The sequence below is a fragment of the Tupaia chinensis genome, unplaced genomic scaffold, assembly GCF_000334495.1.
Source record: "Tupaia chinensis unplaced genomic scaffold, TupChi_1.0 Scaffold147500_2, whole genome shotgun sequence".
NCBI lineage: Eukaryota > Metazoa > Chordata > Mammalia > Scandentia > Tupaiidae > Tupaia > Tupaia belangeri.
In genome coordinates this window covers 1,083,569-1,097,470 of record NW_006207352.1, presented here as the reverse complement: position 1 = coordinate 1,097,470, position 13,902 = coordinate 1,083,569, and the positions used below count along the sequence as shown (strand labels likewise).

Here is a 13,902-nt window from a genome sequence, read left to right as displayed (position 1 = left end):
AGTATAGTATAGAAAGCAAACATAGATACCAGAGACAGTGAGGGAGGAGAGTGGGAGATGGCAGAGGGTAAGAGATAGGGAATCAGGGGGAAAAAAAATATATATCTAGTCAATGACTGCAGTAGGATATGTAGCCCCAGCTAGGTGCTACTTTATAGGATGCGTAAAGTTAGACTTGTGTTCATGGAAATGTGTGTGTCACCTGTGTTTGCTATGAGGGTATTTGGATTGATTAGGGTCTTTGGTGATTCAATAAAATGTGGGGGGAAAACAGTATAGAAAGCAAACATAGATACCAGAGACAGTGAGGGAGGAGAGTGGGAGATGGCAGAGGGTAAGAGATAGGGAATCAAGGATGGGGGAAAAAAAAGCAAAACATAGAGAAAACAAGAAATGGAATAAAAAAAAAAAAAAAGAATCAGAGATGGGGAGCGGATGACAGTGGGGGCTGCGTGAGCTCACAGGCAGCAGCTCTGGGTCTGGGCCACAGAGGCAGTGACGAAAGACAGCTCGGCCAGCTCACGTGCCGCCCACACCCCACGTTGTGGCTGTACCCAACAGGGACATGGCCACTGGGAGAGCCGTGCACCAGCCTTCTGCACTCCGCAATTTCCTGTAAATTGTAATCACCTCAAAGAAGAAAAGGGGGAAAGCCTTCCTGTGGCTTTCCGCTGCTCTTAGGATAAAGGAAGAGACCTGTAGGGGCGCTCCCCCCTCACCCTCTGCTCAGAGTGGCACCCACACCCTGCTGGCTGTCTGTCCTGTCTCACCTCAGGGTGTCCTACACATGCTGCTCCCGCCCGGAGCGTCCTCCCCTTCTGTCCACCCCCTTCATCCTATGTCGGCTGAGGGTCCATTCCCAGCAGAACTGTCACAGCTGCTGTACCAGCTGCTACCCGGGAGCTGTGGGCCTGTCTCTCCTTACTGGACTCTGTGCCCCAGGCTTAGACCACAGCAGCCATTGTCAGAACGGGGCGACAAGTACCTGCCCTGAGACTCCTCAGCCCCGCTCAGCCCTACCGCCAGCCAGCCAGACCTGCGCCTGCCTCAGGTCTGTGCTCTGTGACCCGACTAAGCCCCCTGGGCCTGCTCCCTCACCAGCGAGGTCACCGAAGTTCCTCACAGAGGACCACCCCAGCCTGTGTTGGGTGAGCCCCCACTCCAAACTGGCCAGTCAGCTCTGCTCTGGACCTGCCTGTGCAGCAAGACCTCCACATGAGGCCTACAAGAGCCTCACAAGGGCCTGGACACTCAGCCCAGGCACAGAGGACCCAGCCCCAACCCCACCATGCCAAGGAACACCCTTTCAGTGCTGGACCTGTTTCCACCCATAACCAGAGCAGGGTCAGTGGCCCCTGCAATGCCACCTGAGAAACACAATGAGGTCGTGGGCTGGCACCACTCAGACACCCACGTGCACCTCCCTAAGGGCCTCTCCAGGAGCAGGTGACGGGGGTGGGGGCAACACAGCTGGCCGAGCATGCTCACAACTGCCGCTCCTTTCCCGAACCCTCCCAGGACCCACAGCCAACCTGCAGGTGAGCAAGCCGGGCTCCAAGCCAAGGATTTCCCACACCCCTGGCTCAGCCAAGGAGCAGCAAGCCCAGAGGGTGCCGACCACAGTACCTCCTCCTCGGTGACGGCGTAGATGTTGACCTCCTCCTCCTCCTCCTCCTCCTCCTCCTTCTCTCCTCTCGCCAGCCGGGCCTCTCTCTCCGCTTTCCACTTCTCCACTAACTCAGCTCTGACTGACAGAGAGGAGAGCAGGTGTTATTTGCTCTCGTCTCTAACGAAGCCTGGAGCACCTCATCCTAGACACAGCCTGTGCTCTGCCCTGGTGGGCAGGGAAAGGATGTGGGGTAGCCTGGCCCTACAACAGCTCTGGCTCAAGTCCCTCAGGCGCTGTCAGGACAGGGCCCATGGTCTCGGGCTGGCACTGTGCGCCTATGGCCAGAGGCCCTGCAGGGACACAGCGTGTCGGGGAGCTGGGTTCAAGCCACCCGCTTTCCAGGCCCCAGCCCGTGTCGTGCCCGTGAGAGCCAGCAGCAGCGCTCCTCAGGACACTGTTCAGGCTCTGGAAGAAGGTCTGTGAGCCTAGAAGGTGCTAATCAGGGACACGGCGCTCAGACAGCTCCATCTTGCTCCACATCGGGGACAGAGCAGACCGAGTGCTGCTGAAGTGGGCACCGTGTCCCAAGCTCAAGAAAGGCCAACCTGGGTGAATCCAGACAATGACCTCCTGACGCACGGGCTCCTGGGCAGAGGCAGCTCTGGGCTCACCGGCTGCTGCTCCTGCTGCAATCCTGCAGCCCTGCCTCATGGGGTGTGCCTCGGCAGCTGTGCTCCTGCTGCAACCCTGCAGCACTGCCTCACTCACGGGTGTGCCTCGGCAGACACCACTTGAGGACTGCTGGTAAAGAAAGCAGTCTTTGGCATGAAACACTATGAAAACTTCTAAAAGTCTGTGAAAAGGTAGGTTGAAAGTACAAATTTATTTTGGTGCAAATTATTTTGAAATCCATGCATAGTTTTCTTTTTGTCTTTTTTTTTTAAGAGTTATTTTAATTTAATTTAATTTAGTTTAGTTTAAGCAGAGAGGGACAGAGTGAGAGAGAGATGGAGAGTGAGAAAGCAAGCCATCAGGTCCAGGACTTGAACCATGGTCGGTCACGTGGGAGTCTAGCGCACCCAACAAGCATACCACCTGGCAGCCCTGCATAGTTTTAAGACACATTTTCTGTGAATTTCTTGAAGAACCCATCTATAGAAAACTGTTTCCAAGGACAGACCAGAGGCCAGACGCCCTTGGCAGTGAAGTGAAACGCACACTTACATCTCCTCTCATACTCCTGCTCCAAAGGCACAATGACACCGTCGTCCTCATCCAGGTAACCGTAGTACTCGAAGTCGACAGCTTTCATGAGCTCGGCGCGGGTCTTTCGGGGAGGGGGAAGTGCTGTGAGGGACGACAGCAGCTTGGCTGAGCTCCCAGCCTTAGCCTCAGCAATGCTTTGTGGCCAGCACAACGCCGGCAGCAGGCACCTCTCCACACTGTGGACTTGCTAAGCGGGAAAACCCTTTCTAAAGCCAGTGCTTTCACCTAACCAGTCTGCTTAAGAGGAATCTATCCTAATTTAAAACCCAAAACAAACACAAGCTCATAAAGCTTTAAGAACAGTGATCTACAACTCTCACTCATGGAAGAGGTAAATAACCCTTCAAACTCATGGGGGCCAGCTAAGCGGCATGGTGGTTAAGGGGGATAGATCCCACATGGCCAACTCTAGGGGCGTGAAAACTTTGCTCTGTGTGTGTGTGCGTGTGTGTGTGTGTGCCCAAATGCTAAGAGGAAAATGGAGAAGGGACTGTAGTGTGGCAGCCCCCTGGGGTGTGCTTTCTCAGTTTCTCTGTCTCTGGCAAGCACACACACCCTAAAGAAAATTTTTTAAAAACTAAAAACCACGGGACCAGCAGTTAGCATAATAGCTATGTCGTTGGACTCCCATGTAGTTGACCGTGGTTCGTGTCCCAGACCCGGTGGCTTAAACTCATGCTGGGCATGTGTGTGTGCGTGCTCAAGATCCCAAGAGGAGAATGGAGGAGAAGGGATTGTGGCGTGGCCATCCACCCTGGGGGGGGATTTCTCGCTTTCTAACTAAAAACCACACACACCATGGGAACAAGTCCTACGCTGCATGGCCACTGTGCAGCCAAGAAAGGGCGCGGGAGGGCAGCTGTACATGGTCATCTGCACTTGTGGCTCTACCAGTAGTGACAGTGACAACCGTGGGACCAGCAGATGGCATGATGGTTACGCTGCTGCAGTCCCACACAGTCGACCGCAGTTTGAGTCCCACACCTGGTGGCTTTAAAACTCATGCCAGGGGGACAAGCAGTTGGTGCAATGGCTGTCGCTGGACTCCCACACAGTCGACCGCAGTTTGAGTCTCAGACCTGAAGGCTTAAACTCATGCTGGGCACATGTGCAGCATAGCCATCCCCCCCTCAGGGGGGTGATTTCTTGCTTTCTGTCTCTGGCAAACACTTGCACTCTATAGCAAAAAATCTCTCTCTAAAAAAAAAAATACTCAGGCCAGGCACATGTGAGTGCATGCCCAAGATCCTGAGAGAATGGAAGAGAAGGGATTGCAGCATGGCCATCCCCTCAGGGGTGACTTCTTGCTTTCTGTCTCTGGCAAACACTTGCACTCTATAGCAAAAAATCTCTCTCTAAAAAAAAAAAGGTAGCGACAACCTTACAGATGTTAATGACTCACGCTCTTTCTCGAACAGCTCGCGGACACCCGGCAAGTCTTTGGCGGCACCGAAGTACTTGTAGCCTCGGTTTCCGGGGACTTCTCTCCCTTCGTGATCCAACATTTTAGGGCCAACTTTCTTATTGGAAGGAAAACATAAAATGAATCAGATTTCCATGCTTGCAAATATATTTTTTAGTAACATTACTCAGTGTGGAAAACACATTGTATGCACACAGAAAACATGTATCCCTTAAAAACCAACCTAAGGAACCAAGCACATGGCACGGAGGTTAAGGTGGCCGGATCCCACAAGGCCAGCTCCAGTTGCTGTCCGGACCCAGAGGCTTGAAACCACCCTAGGCGTGTGTGCCTGCATGACCAAAATCCCGAGGGGACTGGAGAAGGGACTGCAGCATGGCCATCCCTCCAGGGAGTGATTCCTCACTTTCCCCCTCTGGTGAGTATGCTTGCCCTATAGCGAAAACAAGATAAAAACCACCCGAAAGGCCAGGCGGGGACCCACGATGGGACCCACACAGGAAAGTCCTGGGCTCATGTTCGGAGACCTGGGTGAACACATGGGTGCCAATGGGCGATGACAGGAACCGACAGGGACCGGCTGGGACCGGCCAAGGCCGGTGTGGACCCCAACATGAGCCTCTCTGGCAGTGGCGCCTGTCTCCTCATCTCGTCTGTCATGGAAGAAACAAACTTCAATTTATTTTGTAGAAGTTTTTGCCTTAGGGTACATCCATTCGCCGGAAAGAGAGAGACAGAGACAGTGAGCAGTAAAGTGAGAAATCGCTCCCCAGGGGGGTGGCCACACCACAATTCTCCCAGGATCTTGGGCACGCACGCACACATGCCCGGAATGAGTTTCAAGGCACTGGGTTTGGGACTCAAACCGCAGCTGACCATGTGGGAGTCCAGCGACGTAACCACTATGCAATCTGCTGGCTCTGAGCCAATTTTTTAAAGTATATATATGCCTAGGCAAAAAAAAAATCTCAGAAAGATAAATAAAATGCTAGTAGCAACTATTTATTGGATAAAAAATATATAATATATATGATATCTTATAGACTACATGTTATCATTCTCATAATCTACTTTTCCTCTCTTCCAGTAATGGTATAAACTGTTTACATAACAAAACCCTGCCATTCTTCAAAGAAAGGCAAACCCTAAGAACCAAACTGTGCGGCAGCGGCACGCCCTGGCAGCACTCACACACACGACAGCAGGAGCCAGCGTTCTGCTGCTCTCAACTTTTCTGACCTGGACAGTATGTATTATGTGGTCATCGGAAAAGTCATGATGCAGTTTTGCATAGAAAAACAGAAAAATACATCATGACTTTTCCGATGACCCAGCAGTTTTGCTATCTTTTTTTAAGTTTTGCTATAGGTAATATGTGTTTGTGGAGAGAGACGGAGAGAGAAAGTGAGAAATCATCCCCTGGGGGAGAGCCACATCTCAGTCGCTTCTCCTCAGTCCCCCTCAGGACTTTGAGTACACGCTTGTGTGCAGCCGGCAGTTTTTAAGCCGCTGGGCCCAGGATTCCAACGGCAGTCAGTCAGCCTCGTTACGATCCCGTTCCTCGACCTCTGTCACTGCTGGCCCCACAATGTATCAGTTTCATATGTAGAAAATGAAAATTAAGTTGAACATTAAAAAACTTTAGGAAAGGGAGGCCAGTAGGTGGCATGGTGGCTAGAGGCACTGGACTCCCATAGGGCTGACCACGGTTCAAGTTCTGGACCTGACGGCTTGCTTTCTCACTTTTCCCTTTCTTTCTCTCTCTCTTTCCTGGACAAATTTAAATGAATTAACTCAAGTTAAATAAAATAACTGGAGGGAAAAAATAACTTTAGGAAGGGGACCAGCAGATGGCATAATGATTACGTGCGTGGACTCCCTTGTAATTGACCGCGGTTCAAGACTGCAGTTCAAGTCCCAGACTCAGTGGCTTAAAACTAACACAGTGGGGGAGGCAGCAGGTGGTGTGGTGGTTGGAGACACTGGACTCCTACATGGCCAACCATGGTTCGAGTCCCAGACCTGGTGGCTTGCTTTCCCACTTTCCCTCTCTCTCTTGCTCTGTCCCTCTCTGGTCAAATTAAAATAAATTAATTAATTAAATTATTCATTTGTAAACAGTACTTTTTTCTCTTTTTTTATTAATTTTATTTATTCATTTATTTATTTTAATTTGACCAGAGAGAAGCACACACACACACACACACACACACAGAGAGAGAGAGAGAAAGAGAGAGAGAGAGAAAGCAAGCCATGAGGTCCAGGACAACCATAGTCTGCCATGTGGGAGTGTCCAGTGCCTTAACCACCATGCCATCTGCTGGTCCCAAAATTAAATAATTCTTTTAAAAACAACTCTCACCAGGCTCATATGCTTACATGCTCAAAATCCCAGGAGGAGACTGGAGGAGAAGGGACTGGAGACTAGAGAAGCCACAGTGTGCTAACCACCTGGGGGGTGATTTCTTGCTTTCTGTCTATCTCCAGCGAGCACACACACCCCATAGCAAAAATCTCTTAAAAAAAAAAAAACTTTAGCAAAAACATGGGACTGGCAGGTGGTGTGGTGATTAAGGGCACTGGACACCCACATGGCTGACCGCAGTTCTAGTCCCAGACCTGGTGGTTTGCCTTCTAATACCCCCACCTCCCGTCCTTCTCTGGTTAAATTAAAACAAATAAATAAATAGTTAAATAAAATAATTCTTTTTTTTTTAATAAAATAATTCTTAAAACAAAAAACTTTAGGGGGGCCGGCAGGTAGCATGGCGATTAAGGGTGCTGGGTTCACAAATGGCCAATTGCGGTTTGAGTCCTGGATATCTGGCAGCTTGCTTTCTCCCTTTCTCTCTCTCTCTCTCTTTCACTCTGGTCACAATTAAAATAAATAGATAAATAAATAAAGTTAAATAAAATAATTCTAAAAAGAATAACTTGAGGAAAAAAACACAAAAATCTATAGTTTTAATTTAGGTAGAAGGTAAGAATACTTTACATATTGGAACCAGCAATTAGCATAATGGCTACATCGCCGGGCTCCCCTGTAGTCGACTTTGGTTCAAGTCCCGGACTCGGTAGCTTAAATTCACACTGGCACGTGTGCGTGTGTGCCCAAGATCTTGAGAGGAGAAGGGATTTCAGCAGGGCCATCCCCCCTGGGGCGTGATTTCTCGCTTTCTGTCTCTCTGTCTTTCTGGCGAGCACTCGTGCCCTATAGCAAAAACTTTCCAAAAAAAAAAAAAATACATACAAATTTGAACCACACACACAAAAAATTATTCACATTTGTGGTTGCTTTTCTAGGCAGATTAATAATGTGATGAGCTTGCTGAAGAGGGTGAGTGAGGACCTCAGGGAGCACACAGCAACTCCCACAGCAGATGGGCATGTGGGAGCGTGAGCACACCTTCCTCAGGGGAGGGCCAGCGCTCGTTTTCAGGCCAGACCCAGGAGCAGGCTGTGACAATCAAGCAGGCATACTCATCGTTTTTCTAAATCACGATGGAGGGGCCAGCAGATGTCATAATGGTTACATCGCTGGACTCCCATGTAGTTGGCCATGGTTCAAGACCCAGATCCAGCGGCTTAAACTCACACCAGGTGCATATGCGTCTGTGTCCCAAACCCTGACAATGAAGGACAAGGGACTGTGGCATGGTCACTCCCCCGGGGGGGTGATTTCCAGCTTTCTGTCTCTCTCTGTCTCTCTGTGTCTCTGTCTCCAGTGAGCGCACGTGCCCTCTTGGAAAACTCTTCTAAAAATCAATCAATCAATCATGATGGAGGCATAGTAGCTAAGGCACACCTGATCCCAGTTTGAATCCCAGACCTGGCACCTCGAGAGGCATGTGCGTCTGGCACACGAGCATGTGCGGCTGTTCACTCACCCCATGGTCTGGACCGCCCAGCTCCTTTATCCGGACCTCCCAGTGTCCTTTCTCCCTCAGCAGCTTGTTTATTTCATCATTCAGGTCCCGAATTCGGAATTCGCCAAGACCAGCTAAAAACAAAAATGATACAGTCTCTTCTGTATGAATGCCAACACCCACAAAATGTACCACACAGAAATGCCTATTTAAGTTAGTAGAGAGGGGCCAAGTGGTGACACAGCTGTGACATAACTAAACCATGAAGGAAAGTGCTGCTTCGCATCCCAGGGCCTCCCTGAGCACTGGGAACATGCACGTGCCTGAGACCCAGGCCGGTCAGGTCAGGTCCCCGTTATGAGGACCCTGCTGTTGACCCTTGTCCCTTTCCCTCTCCTCCCTCAAGAAAATACCAAGTTTTTGTTTTTATTTAATTTTTGCTATAGTGTGTATGAGCTTGTCTGAGAAAGAGAGTGGGAGGAGACAGAGAAAGAGACAGACAAAAGGAAAGTGAGAAAGAACCCCAGGGGGATGACCACGGCGTGATGCGCAGGTGCCCGGCGTGTTTTTCCAAGCCACGGGGGTCCAGGATAGGAAGTGCGCCGTTGGCCAGGTGGGAACCAGTCACTGTAACATCACACCATGGGCTGGCCCAATAACAGCTTTTTAAAAGACTGGTAAGAGGGCCAGCCTTGTAGCCTAGGATGTGGCCAACCACAGTTTGAATCTCAGCTCCAGTGGCTTGAAAAATATGCCATGTACATGTATGCCTAAAGTCTCAACAAAATGGAAACACAGAAAAGGAATTTCAGTATGACCGTCCTCTGTTGAGACTGCCATCAACACCCAAATGAATAAAAGGACAAAGTTCATAGTTTCCATCAGCATAAGAGAAATCACTAGGGGAGAAAAAAAACTTCAGCCCTGTAGGGTAGGCAAAGACGCCAGTCTGTAAGGGAGGTGGGTGTACGGTAGAAGGTGAGTGGGCGGGGCCAAGGGAAGAAACACTCAACAGACCCAAGGATGCAAAATTCATCTTGAAAACTGCATATATGGTGGGACCAGCAAATGGAGCAATGGCTATGTCACTGGACTCCCATGTAGACGAGCACGGTTCAAGTCTCAGAGGCTTAAGTCTCACACCAGGAACTTGTGCATGTGTGCCTAAGATCCTGAGAGGAGAATGGAAGAAAAGGGATTGCAGTGTGACCATCTGCCCTAGGGGGTGATTTCTCACTTTCTGTCTCTCTGGCGAGTGCACACACTCTATAGCAAAAATCTCTCTTTAAAAAAACAAAAAACAAAAAAAACCGCACACACACATATGGTAATATCCTTGATTTAACTGTAAAATAAATAAATAAATAAAATGGAGGGAAAAAAAACTTCGTCCTCACTAAGAACTTAAGAAATTTAAACTGAAAGGACTCTAAAGTCCCATTTTTTTTCTTAGACTTATTTAACTCTTTATTTATTTATTTACTTAAATTTGACGACAGAGAGGGACAGAGCAAGCAAGAGACACAGAGTGAAGGTGAGAAAGTAAGTCGCCAGGTCTGGGACTTGAACCTCAGTCAACCTTGCAGGAGTCCAGCGCCCTTAACCACACCATGCCACCCGCTGGCTCCCAAGTCCCATTTATAAAACTATTAAAATAGCGAAGTCTTGGGCCAACAGATGGCATGGAGGTTAAGGCTGCTGGATTCCACACGCTGACATGGTTGGAGTGCCAGACCAGGCAGTTTGAAAATACTCTAGGCATGTGTGTGTGCATGCCTAAAATCTCGAGAAGAGGAGAAGGGATTGTGCTGTAGCCAACCCCCACAGGGGAGGGGTGCTTTCTCACATCCCTTCTCTGTCTAGTTAGCACCCGCCCTACAGCAAACTTTAACTGGTATCTAAGGCCAGCAGAGACCCAGGGGGGCTGGTACAGTGGGCTCCTGGACTCATCCTTCAATCTGATGATGGTGTGAAAGTATCATGCCTTCAGAAGAAAGCATACCTAGGAACCAGCAGTTAGCGTAATGGCTATGTTGCTGGACTCCCATGTAGTCGACCGCAGTTCAAGTTCCCGACCCGGTGGGTTAAACTCACACCGGGCGCATGTGTGTGCGTGCCCAAGATCCCAAGAGGAGAAAGGAGGAGAAGGGACTGTGGCGTGACCATCCCCTCTGGGGGGTGATTTCTCACTTTCTGTCTCTCTGTCTTTCTGACGAGCGCACGCGCCCTCTAGCAAAAACCCCTCCAAAAAAAAAAAAAAGAAGAAAGCTTAACGAAACAGCTGTTCTTTCATCACTTTCAGTAGTTTCCCTCTTGTGGAAAGAAACTTAAAAATGCAAAAATCCCATCACCTCAAAACATTCCCTCAAACCTTTCTGCAGTCACCCCTGTTCCCACCCCAACTTCTGGCAACCACAGAATACACTCTTCACTATTACTTTTTGCTTTTCTAGGTCATGCGTGTAGCATGAGACAGCGCTGAGTTTGTTTCTTTCATTCGGCCTCACGCTTCTGAGATTCCTCGGCACGTTCATTCTCACTGCCAAGCAGTGTATCATCATACAGACGTACCTGATCTGTCAACCTGTTCACCAGGGTCTCTGGGTTGTCCCCAGGTCTTAGCAGTTACGAATCAACCAGTAATAATGTACTGGTTCTTGTATGGAAATAAAACAGCTTAAGCTCTCTTGGACGAACACCTGAGTGGAAGTGCTCAGGAGACATTTCAAAGCAGCTAGACTCCCGGCTGCTGCTTCTTTACTCGGGCTACAGCTCTGTGCTGTCACTTTCTTTATCAGCCACTCTACTTGGTGTCCTATGGCATTTCCTCCTAACTACGACTTCATTTTTTAAAGAATTATTTTTACCAAACTTTATTACTATTTTCCAGTTTGATCAGAGCGAGAGAAGGTGAAAAAGTGAGAAAGCGAACCACCAGGTCTAGGACTTGATCCAGTCAGCCACGTGGGATTCCAGCGCCCTTAAACCGCCACACTATCTGCCACTCCCCTCCTGTCCCCACCTTTTAGAGATTTTTAATATTTGGCTTGTGCACTTGCTGGAGAGACAGAGAATCGGAAAGCAAGAAATCACCCCTCAGGGAGGATGGCCACACTGCAATCCCTTTTCCTCGGGATTTCGGGTACGCACGCACATGTAGCCGGTGTGAGTTTCAAGTCACCAGGTCCAGGACTCAAACTGCAATCAGCCATGGGGAGTCCAGCGACATAGTCATTATGCTGGTGATCCCATGATGTATTAAACTTTAGAAAGATTTCCAGATTTTATTTGCTAGTATGTTGCTGAAAATTTTCCTGTATATTGTTGAGAAATGCTGGTGTATTTGCTTTTTTTTTTTTTTTTAGTTTTTTTTTTTTTTTTTTTTGGAGTGTTTTTCTATAAGGTTTTTTTTTTGGAGAGGTTTTTTCTATAGGGCGCGTGCGCTCGCCAGACAGACCAAGACAGAGAGACAGAAAGCTAGAAATCATCCCCCAGGGGAGATGGCCACGCCACAATCCCTTCTCCTCCATTCTCCTCTTGGGATCTTGGGCATGCACGCACACGTGCCCAGCGTGAGTTTTAAGCCACCGGGTCTGGGACACGAACCACGGTCAACTACATGGGAGTCCAGTGACATAGCCATTACGCTAACTGCTGATCCCTTTGCTTCTTCTCTTCTAATGTCTTTTCCTGATTTGTATATCGAGATAATGCAGACACTAAAATATGTAAAATAAATTAGGGATGTTTCTTCTTCAATCTGTAGGAGGAACCTGCCTTAACCTGGAAGGCAAGTGGCCGTGGTTAAGAAGCACTTTTTAAAGTAAGCGTAGCTGGGAACCAGCAGTTAGCGTAATGGCTATGTCGCTGGACTTCCACGTAGTTGACCGTGGTTCGCGTCCCGGACCCGGTGGCTTAAAACTCACGCCGGGCGCGTGTGTGTGCATGCCCAAGATCCTGAGAGGAGAATGGAGGAGAAGGGATTGCGGCGTGATCATCCCCCCTGGGGGGTGACTTCTCTCTTTCTGTCTCTATGTCTCTCTCTGTCTGGCAAGCGCACGCGCCCTATAGTGAAAATCTCTCCAAAAAATAAATAAATAAATAAATAAAAATAAAGTAAGCGTTGGTGATTTGTCTTTCAAAAAACGGGCCCATTTCACCTAAGCTGTCCAATTTCTAGGCATGCAGTGGTTTGTAATCTCACCTTACTATCACCCTTTTACTGTCTATGGAGTCCGCAGTGATGGTCCCAGTTTGATTCCTGTTTCCCCACCCCCCCAAAAAAAGAACCATTTACTTCATTTTATTTATTATTGTTTAATTTGTTACAGGGCACATGCGCTCACCAGAGAGGAAGTGAGAAAGCAAGCAGCCAGGTCCAGTACTTGAACCAGTCACCACACACCTACTGGCCCCACCTGTTTTATATTTGTGTCTTTCTTTTACTTTTTTTTTTTAGTCTTACTAGAAGTTGCTTTTATCGATCTCCTTAAAGAACCAGGTCTTGGCTTGTTTTCTCTATCTTGCTGCTGATCTCATTGAGTCTTACTCTTTATTATCTTCCTCTGTTTGCTTTGAACTTAATTTGCTTTTCTTTCCCAGTTTCTGAGGGTAGAAGCTTAGAACCTTTCTTATTATTTCAGTTTATAAGTGCTCATCCAAGTACTGCATCACATAAATCTTTTTATCCTCTTACTTCTGACATTATGTTTGCATTCTCATTCAATTCAAAATACTCTCTAACTTCCTAGTTTCCTCTGAGATGCACGGGTTATTTACGAAATTATTTCCAAATATTTAGGAGCATTCCAGATAGTATAATAACAAGAACACATACTTTGTATAATTTCAATCATTTTAAATCTGTTTTTTTTTTCTTAAGTTTTGCCCCAGGGTGTGTGCGCTTGCCAGAGACAGAAAGAAGCAGGAAAGTGAGAGAGGACTCTCCAAGGGGAATGTCCACACCGCAATCCCTTCTCCTCCACTCTCCTCAGTATTTTGAGTATGCATGCACATGTACCTGCCACATTCCTCAAGCTACCAGGTATGGCTTGAAGTGGGACCCAGCTGTCCTAACCACCATGCCACTGGCTGGCTCATGAGCTTCTTTTTCAAGTTTACTAATTTCTACCATAAAAAAGAGAAAGATGTAGAGAGCACAGAGGCAGGCACCCAGAGTGTTCACGTCCAGGCCCCCATCCCCTCCCCGTTCCAGCCACGGGGATCACAGCCACATGGGCGCGCCTGGCACACTCATGGGTCCCAGGACTTTTCCCACGTGGGTCCAGTGGCTTTCCTGCCATGTCACTGTCTAGCCCTGCTAACGTTTTTTATTTTAAGAGGTTTTTGCCTTAGAGCGTGAGTGCTCGCTCACAAAAGAAAGTGAGAAGGAAGTGAGAAATTACCCCGGGGGGATGGCCACACCACAAATCCTTCTCCTCCATTCTCCTCCCAGGATTTTGGGCATGCATGCACAAACCCCTGGCATGATTTTCTTTTCTTTTTTTTTTTTTTATTTTTTTGCTATAGGGCGCATACGCTTGCCAGAGACAGAGAGAAACAGAGATAGAAAAGGAGAAATCACCCCCCAGGGGGGATGGCCACACTGCAATCCCTTCTTCTCCATTCTCCTCTCAGGATCCTGGGCATGCACACACAGGCGCCCAGACTGAGTTTAAGCCACCGCGTCCAGGACTAGAACCGCGGTCGACTACATGGGAGTCCATTGATGGAGACAT

At 48.4% G+C, this 13,902-nt stretch overlaps 1 protein-coding gene across 1 annotated transcript in view; it reads right to left on the bottom strand.

Annotated features, from left to right (window-relative positions):
- The window catches only part of ISY1 (ISY1 spliceosome associated protein), a gene marked incomplete at its 5' end in the record, with an annotated part of 24,608 nt that overhangs the window by 4,817 nt on the left and 5,889 nt on the right, over positions 1 to 13,902 (bottom strand). Inside the window, 4 exons of the mRNA XM_027768813.1 lie at positions 1,627 to 1,748; positions 2,834 to 2,956; positions 4,278 to 4,395; positions 8,186 to 8,298. Of these exons, the coding sequence (XP_027624614.1) occupies positions 1,627 to 1,748; positions 2,834 to 2,956; positions 4,278 to 4,395; positions 8,186 to 8,298 (476 nt within the window). The remainder of the gene's footprint in view (positions 1 to 1,626; positions 1,749 to 2,833; positions 2,957 to 4,277; positions 4,396 to 8,185; positions 8,299 to 13,902) is intronic.